The sequence below is a fragment of the Dipodomys spectabilis genome, unplaced genomic scaffold (genome assembly GCF_019054845.1).
Source record: "Dipodomys spectabilis isolate Male_0828 unplaced genomic scaffold, ASM1905484v1 ptg000026l, whole genome shotgun sequence".
Lineage (NCBI taxonomy): Eukaryota > Metazoa > Chordata > Mammalia > Rodentia > Heteromyidae > Dipodomys > Dipodomys spectabilis.
The window spans coordinates 6,326,988-6,345,907 of NW_024870703.1; the positions used below are offsets into that span (position 1 = coordinate 6,326,988).

Genomic DNA, 18,920 nt, shown 5'->3' on the forward strand with positions numbered 1-18,920 from the left:
TTCTGGCAATTGCCAGGATCCTCATGTTTTGAGAGCTTCCAGATGTAAGATCACCACAGAATGGCATCTTGTACTGTTTCTGTAATCAGCAATTTATTTCATTTTGAAATTTTGGAATTTAGTTTATTATATATCTGGATTGTGTTAATGAGCTGATTATACTTCTTTGATAATTTTCCTCTAGATTTCTTTTTTCTTCAAATTTTGGCAACTCTTGGGCATCAAGGTTGAAACAATAATAGAGCTCACTCCTTTGTTTTTTACTTTGAAAAATTTGCTAGATTTTTATTATAGTTATTGCAATTGCATTATATTCATTTTCTTCTCTAGGCTGACTTTTCTATATTTTTTCCTGCTATGCACAGTTTGCTAAGACTTAAATAATGTTTATTTCTTTAAATAATATTTATTTTGACAAGTATAAATGCATGCTAGAAAATTAAAGAAAAATACAGACAGATCCTCTCCTAATCCTCAGTTAATCAGTTATCTTTCCTGGTTGTAAGCTGTGCTCCTCCTCCTTGTGAATTATTCCATGTCAGTTCATGTAGAGCTGCTTTATATTCTTAAATGGATGCATGGATCTGGACACTGGTGGCTAACACCTGTAATCCTAGTTATTCAGGACGCAAAGGTCTGGAGGATTGTGGTTCAAAGCTAACCCAGCAGACACTCTGATAGACATATCTCCAAAATAACCAGAAAAGACAGGGCTGGATGTGTGGCTCCAGTGGTAGAGTATCAGCCAAACAAGCTTGAAGACCTGAGTTTAAATCCTAGTACAGAAAAAAAAAAATTGAATGATGTTCTTCTATATGTGCATATCATAATTTATTTAACTAGTTTATTAATGTAAATTTAGATATTTAGTAATTTTTAGTATACTAAAATAGTTCTTTAAAAAAATAACATCATTATTGGGCATGGGTGGTTCACACCAGTAATCCTAGTTACTCTGGGGATGAGTTCTGAGATGTAGGATTTGAAGCCAGCTCAGGCAGGAAAGGAAGTCTGTAACACCCTTATCTCCAATTAACAACTACAAGGTCTAAAGTGGAGCTTTGGCTCTAGAGTGCTAGCTTTCAGCAAGAAAATTTAGGGACAGTGCCCAGGCTAGTGAGTTCAAGTCCCAGGACTGGCACTAGAGGGAAAAAAAAGCCATAATTCATTTACACTGAATGTGGTGATATGCCCTGTAAACCCAGCTACTCTGGGATTAAGAGACAGGCAGATTGAATTGTGATTTGAGACAAGCCTGGAAAAAGTTAGCATGAGAACATTTCTGAAAAACAAATTAAGAAATAGAGTGGGTAGAGGTATGGTTTAAGTAGTAAGTGTCTGCCTAGAAAAACCCTAATAGTGCTATGAAAAAAGGAAAGAAAAGATCAGGATGAATCCTGGGAATATCAGGATGAATTTTCAGGACTAGAATTGCTGGGTCAAAGAGTCCAAGTGTTGTAATTTTTTATAGATTTTGCCAAGATGCCCTTCCTCCAGAGGTTATATCTTTCACCTTTACCAATCTTTACCTTTTTCTTGTATTCATGATGACACAGTGAGTTACCAACTCCTTGATTTTTGTTGTCACTGTGAGATATGAAGAGAACACCATTGTATTATTAAAGAGTACATTTATTAAGCATTACAGATTTTGGACTGGATTTTATTGAATCAGTAGGATAACTTTTGCCAATGTGATTGATAGTACATGTGTGTAATCTTATCTATCTATCTATCTATCTATCTATCTACCTATCTATCTAAAGCCACACTAAGTGGTTTCTAAGTAGTTGAACAGTGTTTAATTCTATATTTGAGTTTGAGTTATGGTAGTTTATGTCTGTAATCCCAGCACTTGGGATATATAGGTAGAGGATCATAAGTTTGAAGCCAGTATAGGCATCCTGGCGACACCCTCCCTAAAAAAAGACTGTATTTGAAACTATACATAATAACATAGATGCTTGATTTTTTTTTTATTGTAAATTACTATATAACTTTAATTTGCAGGTTTTATCTGAAAGAACTAATATTGAATTTTGGGTTTGTGCCAACATCATTCGTCTCCTTAATGATGATAATACACTTCCCTTTATTATACGCTACCGGAAAGAGCTCATTAATAACCTTGATGCTGATTCCTTGCGAGAAGTTCAACAAACACTAGAGGAACTACGGTAAGAAACTTGGGAAGGAATGAGGCTAATTCAGGAGACAGAAGTCATATGGGCTAGTGAGGAGAATTATGGAAGAAATGGACAACACTAGTTTTGACAGCTCCAGTATTTTGTTTCCCTGAATTATTAGGAAATTCAGATCTATTTTACTTAATAAAGGGTGCATGGAGACACTCTATTAGTGTGTATATACATAAGTTAGGTGTGTATCAGCAGAAAGATGGTTTGTAGTGAATGTGTGTTCCTCAGTGTGAATGTTATCTTCTCTCATAAGAGTGATTGAGCATAATGGCAATGTTAGGACTGTTAGGGAACTCAGGAAGTTGTTTTAGTCTAAGCCTTCAACTAAATATGTTTTAATCTAAGCTAATGATGTTCTCCTTTATCAGCTGGGGAATATTTTCAAAGAGTTTGTTAGGAAATATATTGCTTTTTTGAATTTTTAAAAGGGTAATGATAATTTACTCGGTGAAATTTAAGTTCTCTGTGGTTATATTATGGAAAGTGCACTAAAGAATATGCTTCTAGAAATACTATATTAACTCAGATATATGTGTTCAGGTTTGATGCATTTACTCAAGACTGTAATTCTGGCTACATGGGAAGCAAAGATCAAGGGATTGTGGTTTGAGGCTAGCCTGGGGTAAAGGTTCTTAAGACTCCATCTCAGTCAATGACAGAGTACAGTGGCACTTACCTGTTGTTCTAAGCTATAGGGGAAGTATAGTGACTGGGACCAGTGGTGTGTACCTGTTATCCCAGTGACAAAAGGAAGCACAAATAAGATTATAATCCAGATTGGCCCAGTCATAAAGTTGAAACCCTGTCTTGAAATGCACAAAGGAACTAGCAGACTGGGCTAGCAGTACAATGCCTCCTTAGCATGTGTAAGACCCTGAGTTCACAACCTTAGTACCGCCCAGAAGGAAGGATACAATATGCTCTTGAAGACCATGAAACAGAACCATATTATTCAGAAGGTTTATTCAAATAGTGGTCCTTATTCATGCAAAAATAAAAAAAAGTGTACTTCATATGGTAAAGGTGAACGTTAATGCAACATTGTTTCAATTATATTTATATTCTATCTATCTATCTATCTATCTATCTATCTATCTATCTATCTATCTATCTATCTATCTATCTATCTATCTATCTGTTTTCAAACCAGTACTGGGAGTACTGTCCCTTAGCTTTTTTTGCTCAAAGCTGATGCTCTATTACTTGAGCCACAGCTCCACTCTCAGCTTTGTTGTGATTGATTGGAGATATGAGTCTCATGGACTTTCCTGCTGTGCTGGCTTTGAACCAGTATCCTCAGAGCTCAGCCTCCTGAGTAGCAAGGATTTCAGGCATGAGCCAGTAGTACCAGCCAGAAAATATATCTCTTAGTATGGGCTGCTATTAGAAAATCAATTAGAGCCAGAAGCTTATGACTCATGCCTTTAATCCTAGCTATTCAGAAGGCTAAGATCTGAGAATTTAGGTTTGAAACCAGCCATGGCAGAAGAATCTATGAGACTCTTATCTCCTGTTAACCAGCAAAAAACTGGAACTGGGAATGTATGGCTCAAGTGGTAAGGTGTCAGTGAGTTCAACTCTAGTGCTAGCACTAAAATAGAAAAAAAGAGATTTTTTTTTTTCTCCACAATTGTCTCTAAAGTTGTCACTCATCTTTTGCCATAGTGATTTTTAGACCTCAAAAACAGTTTCATGGTACCAGGACTATAAAAGATATATGAGTTTCAGTATAAAGTTTGCATTTTCTTTTCTTTAATTGAAAATCTTGTGCCTTTAGTTTTTTTATATGATTTTCTTTTCTATTATTTTTAATAATTCACATTATTATCTCTAACTTTTGTCTATCAATTTGCCAGTACCACTATTAGGAACAGAAATGGAATGGATTGAGATGCATTATGTATAACAATAGGATTTGTACACTTTCAGGGAAGAACCATTGTAAATTTGGAAAACTAATGTGTCTGCCTTAGTTCCTACTTGTATGTTAATCCCTGTGCTTACTCCTGAAGGCAGGTTTTCTACATGCAGAACTGATTCCTTTTAGTGGAGAATGGTATTTAGAAACCAACCATGGATTCTAAGTGTATCTGTGCTAAGCAGTGATAGTACTATAGCAGTGAGCCTAGTACCTATAACTTGCTTTCAAGTGCAGGTTCTCTGATTTCAGGGCTGGGACAGGGAAAGTGAAAGTTGAACTGGGAATGTCCTGTGATAGAGAATAAGAAAGTGCCCAAAGTTCAAAGAGGACTTTTCAGAAGGATACAATAGCTGGCCACATTAGGACAATCTGAGTCTAAATAGGTGATTATAGTCATTAAAAACCAGGAGTCTATATTACTAAATAAATCAGTGAATAAATAGAAAGCTTAATGAGTAATGTGATAATTAAATGGTCTCAAAGTAGCTCCCTACACAATATTAATTACAAATGTGGAGAAACCCACAGATGCCACTTTAGACAAATGATTGGCTAATTAGTAATGAGACAAAAATCATCAGCTACTTAATAAGATCATATATGTCTTCAAAGGAGTACCACATCAATTTAATTGTAAGGAAATATCAGAGGAATCCAAACAGTGGACATTTTACAAAATAACTGACCAAATCAAGAGAAGCCTGAAGTACTGTTTCATCTTAAAAGAGAATAGATACATGGAAGCTACATGAAACTTAAGATTTCCAAGTGAATTTACTACAAAGGACATGACTAACACAGTCAGACTCAGGTCTGTGGTAGTAGTAGGATATCAGTATTAATTACCTGGTATTTATGGGTATGTTGTGATTTTTTTTTTTAGGTTATTTACATGAGGGTGATGTTATTGTCAAGAACCAGATTAAAAGGCTTCTTTTTTATCTGCAACTTTTATATGCATGTAAGATAGATTCAAAAAGAGCTTTTTAAATTAGCATACATTAATTATACACTACTCATATATACAGTCTATTTCGGTCTTAGCTCTCTCTTACTCACTTTCCTTGTTATCCTAATCTCCTCCTGTTAGTTAACCCCTTTACCCCCAGTGGAGCCTGTTTCTTTTTGCCTGAGAACGTTTGGTGTATAGGTTTGGTATACCTTATAAACATTTTTAATTTTCAGGGCTGTAGCCAAGAAGGCTTATAGTACAATCCAGAAAATCAAGAAGGAGGGGAAGATGTCTGAGTGCTTGTTAAAAGCCTTGCTGAACTGTAAAACTTTTGAAGAGCTAGAGCATGTGGTAAGGAACTTTAAAAAATTTCTTAATGGTATGGCTTGGGTCTTTTTATAACTAAAAAAGACCTATGTATAAAAAGCAGAGGTCATTAGCTCCCATTATTTAATTCATGAAGATACTTTTCTTTGGTTCTATAAATATCAGTTGCTTTCTTTTTTATGTTATAAATATAGATAATATGTAGTCCTTTTCCTCAAGGAATTTGTAGTCAAATGGGAAGGGGAGTAGATTATACAAATTTGAAACTTAGGGTGGGAGCTGAATTGGAGACATAGCCTGTCTTCACTCTGAAGATCTTAGTATCTTCAGCTAGTAGGTAATTGATCCTCTAGTTAGTTTTGTGGGTTCCACATCCATGTGTTCAACCAAGCATGAGTTGAAAATATTTGAAAAAAATTGTCTTTATTGACCATATAGAATTTTGTTATCATTCCCTAAACAATAACAACTGTTTACATAACCTTAGGTGTTTAGATTGTTTTATGAGTTATATGTAATCTAGGGATGATTTAAAGTATACAGGATGAAGCGCAGATTATATGAAAATATTATGCCATTTTATGTAAGATTCTTGAGCATCCTCAGATTTTGGTAAGGTTTTCCTGAAACCAGTCCCCCATGAATACTGTGGGGGATTGTATTGGAAACTGTGATGATGGAATTATTCTCTGAAGCAGTGTGTGTTGAGTGAGCAGGTCAGAGTCAACTATTGGAGCACATCAACTTTTGAGGTATGAATGAGCAAGGGGAAACCTAAGAGATGGGAAAATTGAAGAAGTATAAGGAGAATCCAGAGGTGATGGTAGGTAGAACTGTAGGGAAAGGATTTCAGAAGGAGGTAATTATCAGTACTATTGACAAGATAAGAATTGAAAAACTGTATTTTGTAATTAGGGAATTGTCAGGGATCTATGTGATATTTCTCACAGCAGGGTGTGTGGGAAGAGAAGTCAGATAGTGGTGGGTTCAGGAGAGCATGTGGCCTAAGAAATAGTTGTTTGAATACAAGGCAACATTTAGAAGAGCTGGCTTGAGTTGAGAGAGGCTTGTAGTCCACACAAAGAATTTTAAGATAAGGGAAGCTAAACAAATAACTAAGAATGTAAAAAAACTTAAAGCATCAGAAAAGGCATACATTTACCTCTTATAGATACTTAACTAGTTATCAAGAATTTGCCTCCAAAGAAGACAAAGCTGAGAAGAGGACATTATTAGCATTCTCAGCATGTTCTCTAATCTTACATCATAGTTTTTAGCTTTTAATTTTTTAGCTTTTAAAACTGAACCCTATTATTCAATATCTGCCTTTTTTCCTTCCTAGTCTGCTCCATATAAAACTGGAAGCAAAGGCACCAAAGCCCAAAGAGCAAAGCAATTGGGATTAGAAGGAGCAGCCTTGACCCTACTCCAGAATCCTGCGGGGCTCAATCTGCTGTCTTATATCAGGCCTGGTGTTAAAGGTAGAAGCTTTACTTAAAAACATCAGCCTGTTCCCCCCCCCCCAACTTTTTTCCTCCCTCTTTCTCTCTTTTATTTTTCTGTTTTTCTTCACTCCCTTGTCCCCTCTATTTCTTCCTCCCTTCCTTCTTGCCTTTCTTATAATTAAAAAACTCACACTAAAAAATGGTCTTGTAAGTAATATGCAAAAGTAATATGGATGTATAAGAATGTAAAGCAGCTAAAAGAATCAACCATTGCAGTTGGGTAATGGTGATGCTTTGTCAGATAGTATAATCTAACTACTTGGGAGACTGAGATCAGAAAAATTGAAGTTCAGGGCCAGCCAAGGCAGAAGAGTTGACAAGACCTCCTTCTCAACCCATAGCTGGGTGGCAGTGTTGTATGCGGATCATATAATCTCAAGCTTTGTGGGAAGCTGAGAGTAGGACTGTAGGACTGCCAGGCAGAAAAGTCTGAGAGCAATGAGATTCCATCTCTGTAGAAGGATGTTAGATGTGATGGCTCTTGTCTATTATCCTAGAAGTTATGAATAGCCTTAAGGGTAGATTGTAGTCCAGGAATCTGCCCAGGTGGGAAATAAAAATGTATCCTAAAAACAGTGAAAAAAAAAACAACAGGCTAGAGAAATGGCTTAGTAGCTTAGTAGAATAAACAATTGTAATAAAAATCAAGCAGCTTTTTTGTCCTGGGTCGTGGGGCTTGAACTCAGGGCCTGTCCCTGTGCTCTTCAGCTCAAGGCACTGTCCCTGTGCTCTTCAGCTCAAGGCAAGCGCTCTACTGCTTGAGCCACAGCACCACGTCCGGTTTTCTGGTGGTGTATTGGAGATAAGAGTCTCACGGAGTTTCCTGCTTGGGCTGGCTTTGAACCTCAATCCTCAGATCTCAGCCTCCTGAGCAGCTAGGATTACAGGCATGAGCCACTGGCGCCCAGCTGAACTCAGGGCTCTTTTGTTCAAGTCTGGCACTCTTACTACTTTGAGCCACAGCTCCACTTCAGTTTTTTTGAGTGGTTAATTGGAGATAAGAGTCTCACAGGAACTTTTCTGCCTGGGCTGGCTTCAAACTTTGATCCTCAAATCCCAGCCTCATAGAGACTTTTCTGCCCAGGCTGGCTTTGAACCTTGATCCTCCTGAGTAGCTATGATTTCAGGCATGAGCTACTGGCTCCCGGCAATCAAGCAGATTTTGACAGACTGTTGGTTAGCCATTCATCTTTCTTGATAAAGTTCCTGTTTTGGTTGCTTGCCCATTATTCTTGCCCATTATTTTTCTTATGAATTGTAATTATTTTAAAGATACTTTTTGTTAATGTGTGTTGCAAGTTTTTTCTCTTAGTTTATAACTTATGGCATCTTTTGGCAAATGGAAGGCCTTAGTTTTTTTTTTTTTTTTTTTTTGTCAGTTTTGGGCCTTGAACTCAGGGCCTGGGCACTGTCCCTGAGTTCTTTTTGCTCAAGTCTAGTGCTCTTGAACAAAGTGGTAACTTTAAGCCACAGTACCTCTTCTGGTTTTTAAGTGGTTAATTAGAGATAAGCATTTCCCAGGGACTTTCCTGCCTGGGCTAGCTTCAAATGAAGATCCTCAAATCTTAGCCTCCTGAGTAGCTAGGAGTATACACATGAACCATTGGTACCCAGTTTAGGTCTTAGTTTTATTAATTTATTTAAAAAAATTCCTTCATATTGCATAGTTAAAAAGATTCTCATGTATTTTTTAAAGCTATTATTCTATTTCTGAAATGAATTAAAAAACTTTTTTTGGGGGGGGTCAGTACTGGGGTTTGAATTCAGGGTATGTGCTTTCTAGGAAGGTACTCTTATTACTTGAGCCACACTTGACTCCTGCTTCTCTTTTTTTACTTTATTTTTACTTTTTGTTTTTTTTCTGTCAGTCGTGGGGCCTGAATTCTGGGCCTGGGTGCTGTCCCTTAGCTCTCCAGCTCAAGGTTAGTGCTGAGTCACAGCATCACTTCCGGCTTTTTCTGCTTATGTGGTGCTGAGGAATTGAACCCAGGGCCTCATGTATGCAAGGCAAGCACTCTACCACTGAACCACCTTCCCAGCCCTTTATTTTTACTTTGAAGTATCTCATACATAATCAGTCTGGCTTTGAACTTGTAAACTTTCTGCTTTCCTCATCTAAGTGTTGGGATTATAGTCAAACAGTTGTACACATAATAATCATTATCTCACTTTTTTTTTAAAGTTTGTGGGAAGAACACCTATGAAGGTGTATTTCCTCTTAGCTGATTTCCAGTATACAATACAGTATTATGGACTAAACTTTTCACACTGAACTTTAGATCTTGAGATTTATTCAGCCTAACCAGCTGCACATTTGTTGCAACTTTGACCTGCCTGTTCTCCATCCCAATTGTAGTTTCCTTGAGGTCTCTGTTGATTCTTCTGGCTGGGAGACATAAAAGTCGGTAGGGGGCAGTCTATGATAACAAAATTTATACTGTGTATTTACCTGTAGAGAATCATAATATAACATAGCACTTTTTTACTTTAAATAATCCAGCAAGTATAAATTTGTGATTAAAAATTGAGTATATGTATCTGTAAAATAATGAATATTTGATATACATTTTATGTTTGGGAAAGACAATAATGAAAAGACAAAATAACATTATTTCGATTTAGAAATTGGTTGTAATGATTAAAATTCAGATTTGCTTAATCTTTAATCTTTGTTTATAGTTAGATTTTCAAATAGTTGTAACATTTAATATCTTACTAGTAGTTGAGGTGGAATAGCCAGTCCTTAAGGTTAACCATGGTGGGAAGCATCTGCCCATCATGATGGGTTTCATTAGAATTGAGGATTAGAGCTTGAGGTCTCTCCCTATGGCTAATTTCTTTTCCTTTTGCTCCCTATTTCCTCTGTGTAAAAGTCTCCTTGGTTCTCACACAGATTGAGTTCCTGCTGGGTAGGTTTTTTTTTTTTGGGGGGTCCGGTCGTGGGGCCTGAACTCTGGGCCTGGGCGCTGTCCCTCAGCTCTTTAGCTCAAGGCTAGCGCTCTACCATTTGAGCCACAGCGCCACTTCCGGCTTTTTTCTTTTTGCTTATGTGGTGCTGAGGAATCGAACTCAGGGCCTCGAGCATGCAAAGCTAGCGCTCTACCACAGAGCCACCTTCCCAGCCCCCTGGGTAGGTTTTTGATAAGCATTCTGCTTTTGATTTTTGTATGTGCTGATGCTCCTGGGATACATGATGATGGATGACAGAAAGTGGTTCTTCTGATCATATGGATAGTCAAGTTTCACACCTGACTGTGGTACTGGCAGATATACCAGGACTTGGACTTTGTTTTGTTCAGTCTTTCTTTTATGCTGATTACAAATGTAGAAGTGTAACTAATTGTAAAGAAACTAGGTACTGTTTTTAGTTTGGAATGTATTTCCAACTTGGTCTTTGTGCCACACATACGTGATCACTATCAATTCTGTGAGTCTTACTCAGTGTCCATCTCTCTCTCTCACTCTTTTCATCTCTCTCTCCCTCTCTTTCCTCTTACCCTCTTCCCTTCTCTCCCTATCTCTCCCCTTTTCCCACTCCCCTATTCCCTCTTCCTACTCCCCTTTCCCCCTTTCCCTGTCCCTGTCAGATTGAACATTGGGCCTTATGTATACTATGTAAATGCATCATTTGTGGAAGAAGTATTTAAGAAATCAGATATTTCATCCCCTGCCTCCCTAGTGGAACACACTGCTTGCTTGCCATGGACCAAGAATTTAAGAGTTTGATATGAATCAAAGAGCTTTAATACCTCAAGAGGCTGATATCTGAGGGTGGTGGTTCAAAGCCAGCCTGGGAAGACAAATCAATGAGATTCTTACCTCCAATTAACCAGCAAAAAACTGGAGCTGTGGCTCAAGTGGTAGAATGCTAGTTTCGAACAAGAGGCCCAGAGTTCAAGCCTCAGTATTGGCACAAAACAAAAACAGCTCTACTGTGCCACAGATGGGCAGGGTACCAGGAGATCCCTGTATTGTACTCTTGGAGACAAAGCTGTTTATTCTGTTGTCTGTAAGAAGTTGCCTCAGTGACAAAGTGAAAAGAAGTTTTGGCTTGTCAATTCTTGTTGCAGCCATAAATGTTTCTCCATAGTTTCTGTGGAGGTTTAGAGCTTCTGTAGCTGGAAAGATTTTATTATGAGACAAAGCATATGATTTTCTGATTTCACTGAAATAGTAATCTTTGGAACTATATTTATCCTTGACTGTATTAAGCAAAAAAGAAAAAGAAAAGATCCATTTCCTGTGATTGTGGAAGGAGCTTTGTTAAAATACCTCTTTTTGTAGCTGTACTAAAAGCTTCCCAGATTACTAATTTTTACCTCCCACTGAGAACCACTGCTCTAGAGGTAGCTCAAGGTATCTCCTTGGCAGTGTCAGAATCATCTGTTATGTTCTATAAAACAGGACAGTCACAATCCCAGAAACTGAGAATGTAGCAACCTTATGTTTGTTCCTCAGACTGTGCTTTACAAAACACTTCTCTGGAGTTCTAGCAGAGTTTTAATTATTGCCTATCAAAGCTAGTTACTGCCATGATAACTTTTTGTCTTAAGCTTGTTAATTTTTTTAGCTGAAAGTTAATTTAATGTGATTTTAATTATAGATTTTAAACCTAATCTTAACACTTTTTGTTTTTGTTCTTCTTATCCTTCCTCTAAAGGGCTCTCTGCACTCCAGGATGTAGAAACAGGAGTGCAGCATATTTTAGCAGATATGATTGCTAAAGACAAAGACACACTTGACTTCATTCGGAAATTGTGAGTTAATCTTCTATGGAGCTTTTTGCTTTGTACTCATGCTATTCAGGGTCATGTGAGTAGTGCTAACACCAGTGTTTATTAAAAAACTTTGTTTTCAGAGTTTTTTTTTTTTCAGCAGCAGAACTCTTTGTTCAAACAACAGAACCCTAATATATAAAACAGATAAATGAAAAGTTATTTTAATTGAGTTCTGGGCAGGGAGCCTGGAATTCTGCCTACTCATTCTCATACTGAGGCTTTTCAGTGGAGGGCTCTGACAGATCATAGTTTAAAAACTACCACATTGCACAGCATGTAGAAGAGAGAGAATCGTGTTCATTTTGAGTGGGTGACATTGCTTTTTAAACAGGCTAACTATATGTACTTAATTTTATGTTACTTTTTTTTTTTTTGTCGGTCATGGGGCTTGAACTTTAGGCCTGGACGCTGTCCTTCAGCTCAAGGTGAGCGCTCTACCACTTGAGCCACAGCTCCACTTCTAGTTTTCTGGTGGTTTATTGGAGATAAGAATCTCACAGACTTAACTGCCTGGGCTGGCTTTGAACCCTGATACTCAGATCTCAGCCTCCTGAGTAGCTAGGATATAGGCGTGAGCCACCAGCACTTGGCGTTGTTACTTAATTTTTGTGATGACTTGCAGTGCATGATGTCAAGTATGGATAAAAGTGTTGACCTCAGGATGAAAATTAGCCATGGGGGGAAAGCAGCTTTCCATGGCTTCACAGTTCAACTTCATGACATCCATAAGCCCAAGTGAGCTCATGGATTTTGTGCCATTAAAGAAAGACACCAAAACCCTATTTTTAATATTCTGATGCTTTATTTAGTTTGTTTTTGCTACATAGCAGAAGATTATTTTCTATCAGTTTCCTTGTGCCCCACATCCCTGCTCTTAGCCCCTTTTTCTAGCTGGATTACTATAGGTAGAGGAAAGCTGATAAGCCAGCCACTTGACTACTATTGCTTGTCAGTTTTTGTTAATACAAGGTAGAGAACTTTTCTAGATTCACAGTGACCCTAATAGTGAATTGAAGTAGAATTGCTTAAAATGAAAAATATATTTTCATGAATATGTTGCTGAAATTTCTTTAGTTTTATAAATCATTTTTGGAAACTGTCCTGGTATATCTTTGTGTTCTTTCTCTTTTTTGCTTTTAATTGACTGTGACTGCTTTACTCAGTAAAGACAGATGACTTATTGGTCAGATTCTTATAGATAGTTTTGGTCTACTTGATAATTATAAATGGTATCTGAACTTATTTAGGCATTTGGTTTGGTATGTTAGCATGATAAGCAGAATCCTTTTGACAGATTCATAACATCATTTTTATATTTGAGTATCCTTTACAGAAGTGTCATTTGATACTAGTTTAAATTTTTGTTGTTCTCTTGGCAGATGCCAAAATAGATGTATTTGTATCCAGTCATCTTTGGCAAAAGTGTCCTCAAAAAAAGTAAACGAGAAAGATATTGACAAGTTTTTACTCTACCAGAACTTTTCATGTAACATAAGGAACATCCACCACCATCAGGTAAACATAGGAACCCCTTATACATGTGAACAGTAGTAAGAATGACAATGTTTTGGACTGGCTTGCTACTGTATTAGATTTTGAAGAATTTTATGTCTATATATATTTCATATGAAACCTTTTTAATATTATCATGGAACTGGAGACCTAAGAAAGTTAATAAGGGCCATTAATTTTTTTTTTTTTTGCTAGTTTTGGGACTTGAAGTCAGGGCCTCAGCTTGTTCCAGATCTTTTTTTTTCCCATATGTATTTTTTATTGTAAAAATTACTGTACAGAGAGGTTGCAGTTACATGAGTAGGGTAATGAGTACATTTCCTATTGAGCATTGTTACCACCTCCTTTGTTTTTCCCCTACCATCCCTTCCCTCTCCAACCCCCTAACCCGCGCCGCCCCCTCCCCCTCCACCCCCTTACACACCCGAAATTGTAAAGTTTATTTTCAACATAGTGTCTTGTACATCTCATTGTTACAATGGGTCAACCTGTGTTAAGCGAAATGAACCCCAAGACAGGGACACAAATGGTTTTTTCTTTCTTGCTATTGTTTTTAATGTACTTATAATAATGCACTATGTGATTCTTTTGTGTCTTTTGTATGTTCTTACCCCATGGTATAACCCCTGTTTTCACTGATTCCAGTGTCCTGCATCTTGTATATACATTTTTATAATTTGGGGAGGGGAAGAGATATAACAAAATGCTTAAATAAGGACCCAGAGCTTTTTTTGCTCAAGGCTAATGTTTTGCTCAAGGCTAATTACTTGAGCTACTGCTCCACTTCCTACTTATGATGGCTAATTGGAGATAAGAGTTTCAAAGACATATACTAATTATTGCAAATAAGGGAAACCATGGGACCTATGTTTCTTTGGACCTGGCTTACTTCACTTAATATAATTTTTTCCAAGTCATTTCCTAACAAATGGGGCAATGTCATTCTTTCTGATGGAGGCATAGAATTCCATTGTGTATATATACCACATTTTCTTGATCCATTCATCTACTGAGGGGCATCTGGGCTGGTTCCATATCTTAGCTATGGTAAATAATGCTGCAATAAACATAGTTGTGCTGGTAGCTTTAGTATGGTCTTGTTTGTGATCATTCAGGTAAATGCCCAAAAGTGGGATTGCTGGGTCATAGGGGAGTTCTATGTGGAGTCTTTTGAGGAACCTCCATACTATTTTCCAAAGTGGTTGAACAAGTTTACACTCCCACCAACAATGCAGTGGGGTTCCCTTCTGGCCATATCCCCTCCAGCATCTGTTGTTATTAGAGTTCTTGATTATTGCCATTCTACCTGGGGTGAGGTGGTATTTCAGTGTTGTTTTGATTTGCACTTCTTTTATGGCTAGGGAAGTTGAGCATTTTCTATTGGCCATTCTTATTTCCTCTTCAGAGAAGAGGAAATAAATCTTTAACCTACTTATTTATTGGGCAGTTGTATATGTCTGAGATAAGTAGAAATGGTCAGTTAATTGATGTTAGACGAAATGAACCTCAAGATAAGGACTCAAATGTTTTTTCTTTCTTTCTATTGTTTCTAACATATTTATAAGATGATTTTTTGTTGCTTTGTATGTCTCTCCCGCATGGTATAACCCCTGTTTTAACTGTATTTGATGTTGATATAATTTGGGGAGGGGAAGGGAAAAAACAAATCGTTTAAATAGGATACAGGTGGACCCATTGCAACAATGAGATGTACAAAACATTATGTAAAAAACAAACTTTACAACTTTGGCACGGTGGGGGGTGGGGAGAGGTAAGAGGGGGAGATAGGAAGGGATGGTAAGGGGAAACAAAGGAGGAGGCAACAATGCTTGATAAGAAATGTACTCATTACCTTGCTCATGTAATTACAACCCCTCTGTATGGTATTTTCACAATAAACAACAACAACAAAAAACATGAAAAAATGAAAAAAAAAAAGTTTCAATGACTTTATGTTCAGGGCTTGCTTGGAACTAAAATCCTCAGAGCTCAGCTTCCTGGGTAGCTAAGTGTTATAGGGGTGAACTACCAGTGCCTGGGTGAATGTGTGTGTGTGTGTGTGTGTGTATATATATATATATATACTTTTTTTTTTTTTTTTTTTTTTGGGGTCCGGTCATGGGGCCTGAATTCTGGGCCTGGGCGCTGTCCCTCAGCTCTTCAGCTCAAGGCTAGCTCTCTACCACTTGAGCCACAGCACCACTTCTGGCTTTTTTCTTTTTGCTTATGTGGTGCTGAGGAATGGAACCCAAGGCCTCATGCATGCAAGGCAAGCGCTCTACACTGAACCACCTTCCCAGCCCCAATGAATGTGTATATTTTCAAATATGAATTTTAGCAAGGATTTATTTTAGTGTAGCATAAGACTCTTATTACTTTATTTTAGTATAGAATAGGGAGAAGTAAAGATGATAAAGATTTCTTTAATTTTAATTTTAATTTTTTTTGCTGGTTCTGCAATTTGAACTCAGTGTCTGGGCACTATTCCTGCGATTCTTTTGCTCAAAGCTATCGCTCTAACACTTGTGCCATAGCACCACTTCTGTTTTTTTCTGTGTATTTGGTACTGAGGAATCATGCATGCTAGGCAAGCACTCTACCACTAAGTCACATTCCCAGCCCTTCTTTAAATTTTTTTTAGCAGTGCTGGCAATATAATACCTGAGGTATCTTAGTTTTTGGCACATAATCCTTCTTTTTTTTTTTTGCTGGTCCTGGGGTCTGAACTCTGGGCCTGGGTGCTGTCCTCAGCTCTTCAGCTCAAGGCTAGCCCTCTACCACTTGAGCCATAGTACCACTTCTGGCTTTTTCTGCTTATGTGGTGCTGAGGAATTGAACCCAGGGCCTTCTGCATTCAAGGCAAGCACTTTACCACTGAGCCACCTTCCCAGTATTACATTTTTTAATATGATTTTGAGCTATAGTTTTATGTCTTTTCATTCTACTGTCTGTGCTATTTCATAAGGTAGGTATAATGATGACAAACTCCTGTAATTTTTGTTTATCCGGGAAGACTTAATTTCTCCTTAAAAAAAAAACATGCCTAACAAAATGTACCATCTTAACCACTTTAAACATATACTTCAGTGATTTTTTTAATATATTTATATTTTTTCTCAACCAGTCTCTAGAAGTTTATATATTATTTTTGAGAAATTTGATGTCAGTAATTCCGTGTCTCTTAGAAATGCTAAAGATGTCCTCTGTTGCTTTATTTATTTGTTGTATTAGTTTTCTAGTTCTTCTGGGAGCAAAGGGGGAGATTTGCAATCAGAAGATTGCCAATGTTTTTCCAATTCTAGAAGTCCTCAATAAATCATTGAACATTTATTTTTCTCCCTGCCTGCATTCCACCACTGAAAAGAAAGGCTGATAGAAAATGTTAGAATGCTTTGTTTCTACCTGTATTGTAATGTTTAACTCCCATCCTTACAAAAAAAAGACATATGAGTACTTCTTGCATTTGTGTTGTAACATAACATATGAGTCTTTAATTTTTCTTGAATACTTCCTTTTCATTGGATCTTACCCAATTGTAGAAGTGACATGGTCCTTGCCCTTTGAAGATTTGAAATGTTTTACTACTATAAATATAGTGTATGCTGTATTTTTCAAATGTAATACATGCTCTCTCTCAGTGTTTCTAGGATAGTGAAATTTGCTTGCCTAGTTTCAGTCTACAGTTGAAATATAATGTAAAATAATTTTAGTAGTACTAGTAACTGGAGTAGATAGCATTAACATGCTCCTGAGTTTTGATTCCCAGTACTGGTCAGACATACAGATAGACAGAGCCATTGTAGTTATGCTAAAGTTGCTTTTTATTTGCTAGTTAAAAACCACTAATTTTTGTTACAACTTTGGAAAACCTGTAAATATATTCTGTTAAAAGCAGCTTTTGTAATCTCTCCTTGAAAATATTGTGTTGGTCTCAGCTTTTGAATCGTGTGTTTAGAACATGAGGCATTCTATGATTGAATTTACATTGATGATTGACAGAGCCTGTGGCTATGACAGTACTCAGGCCTGAGAAAACAGACAGATATTATGGAAGTATCAGTGTTACAAAAACAATCCTGTGTTTTAACAACTTTACAGGTTATTTTGTAGTCCAGAAGGACAGTGTACTCGGTCAAAAGGATAGCTTCCCAGCCCATACTGTGCAGAGGCTTCATGTCTCCAGCTCTGAACTCTTACTTTTCAGCCTCTCATTTAAAATACCTTAGCATATAATACCTCACAAATATAGAAATGAATGAAAATGATGTAAGTCCACTGGTAAAGGAACAACATGCTTGGAACCTCTCTGTGTATTGTGAGACTAGCTGTTATACTTGACTACTAAATTCATTTTTCTGTTAGCATCTTGTTTTCTTTGTCTCCAGATGGATCCTTAGTGAGGGCTTTTCTGCCACATGGATTTGTAAGTTGGCCTTCACATTGTTCCCTAAAAGCTTTCATTCCTGTACTTTTTTGTTGCCTTTCACTGATGTCCCATTTCCTGTGACTTTATATACTACATATTTCTTGCTCACTGCTGCCACCTACAGTAATTTTGCTTTATCCAACTACTCAAGTACTTTAAATGCCAATTTCTACCCCAAACTCTTATTGTTTCTCATATTGAGTGTATCATGAAGAGTTGCTGGATTTTCTCAAATATTATTTCTGAATCTGAGATAGTCAGGTGATTCTTGTCTTTCAGTCATTTAATTGATTTAATTGATACATTACAATAATTGATTTTTGGATATTAAACAAGTTGGATATTCTTAGAGGAAGTTCTACTTTATCCTGGTGTAAAAATCTTTTTTATATGCTTCTGGATTTTGTTTGCTAAGTGATCCTCAGATCTTTTTTTGTCAGTTGTGAGGCTTGAACTCTGGGCCTGGACACTGTCCCTGAGCTCTTCAGCTCAAGGCTAGCACTCTACCAAATGAGCCACAGTGCCACTTCCAGTTTTCTGGTGGTTTATTGGAGATAAGAGTGTCATGGACTTTCCTGCCTGGTTTGGCTTTGAACCATGATCCTCAGATTTCAGCTTCCTGAGTAGCTAGGATTACAGGAGTGAGCCGTCATTGCCTGGCTTTCCTCAAATCTTAAGATGACTACTCCTGAGTAGCTAGGATTACAGCTAATATTCATAAGATATATTGGCCTGTAGTTTTCTTGGGAAGCCTTGTTTCTTATTTTGTATCAAGGTAATAAGATAGACTTCATCTAAAGTTGGGAGATTTTTCCTTCTCTTGCATTTTTTAATTGTTCTCTAAATGGTAGACTTCATTAATGGAAACATCTGAACATTTTCTTTCTTTTTTTGCCTCTGAGGTTCCCCCCTTTCCCCCCGCCCCCCGCCACCACTGTAGTCATTGTAGTGTACTGGGACTTAAACGGTCTTGCTTGCTCAGGGTGGCACTCAATTACTTGAGCCATGCCTTCAGCCCTGCTTTTTTGATGGTTATTTTGAAGGTAGATACAAGAATTATTCTACTTAGGCTGGTTTCTTCAAACTAGATCTTCCAGGGTTAGCCTCCCTGTGTAGCTAGGGTTACAGGCATGAATCACTTGTACCTTACAGGAAAGTTTTCTTCTAGGTATTTCAGTATGTAGTAATAATTAGAAGTTACTAAAAGGTTACTTTTTGGATTTTGCATGTTTATATTTATCTTAGTACAAATTATAGTTTTATAATTATTAAAAAGTATATTCTAAATCTAGATGATCAAA

The 18,920-nt window shown here is 37.2% G+C and overlaps 1 protein-coding gene across 2 annotated transcripts in view; it reads left to right on the forward strand.

Annotated features, from left to right (window-relative positions):
- Srbd1 (S1 RNA binding domain 1) overlaps positions 1-18,920 on the forward strand; it is a 192,268-nt gene that overhangs the window by 13,366 nt on the left and 159,982 nt on the right. For both annotated transcript variants that reach the window (XM_042675462.1, XM_042675461.1), the window contains exons 5-9: positions 2,011-2,177; positions 5,305-5,422; positions 6,741-6,879; positions 11,564-11,660; positions 13,061-13,196. In XM_042675462.1, the coding sequence (XP_042531396.1) occupies positions 2,011-2,177; positions 5,305-5,422; positions 6,741-6,879; positions 11,564-11,660; positions 13,061-13,196 (657 nt within the window). The remainder of the gene's footprint in view (positions 1-2,010; positions 2,178-5,304; positions 5,423-6,740; positions 6,880-11,563; positions 11,661-13,060; positions 13,197-18,920) is intronic.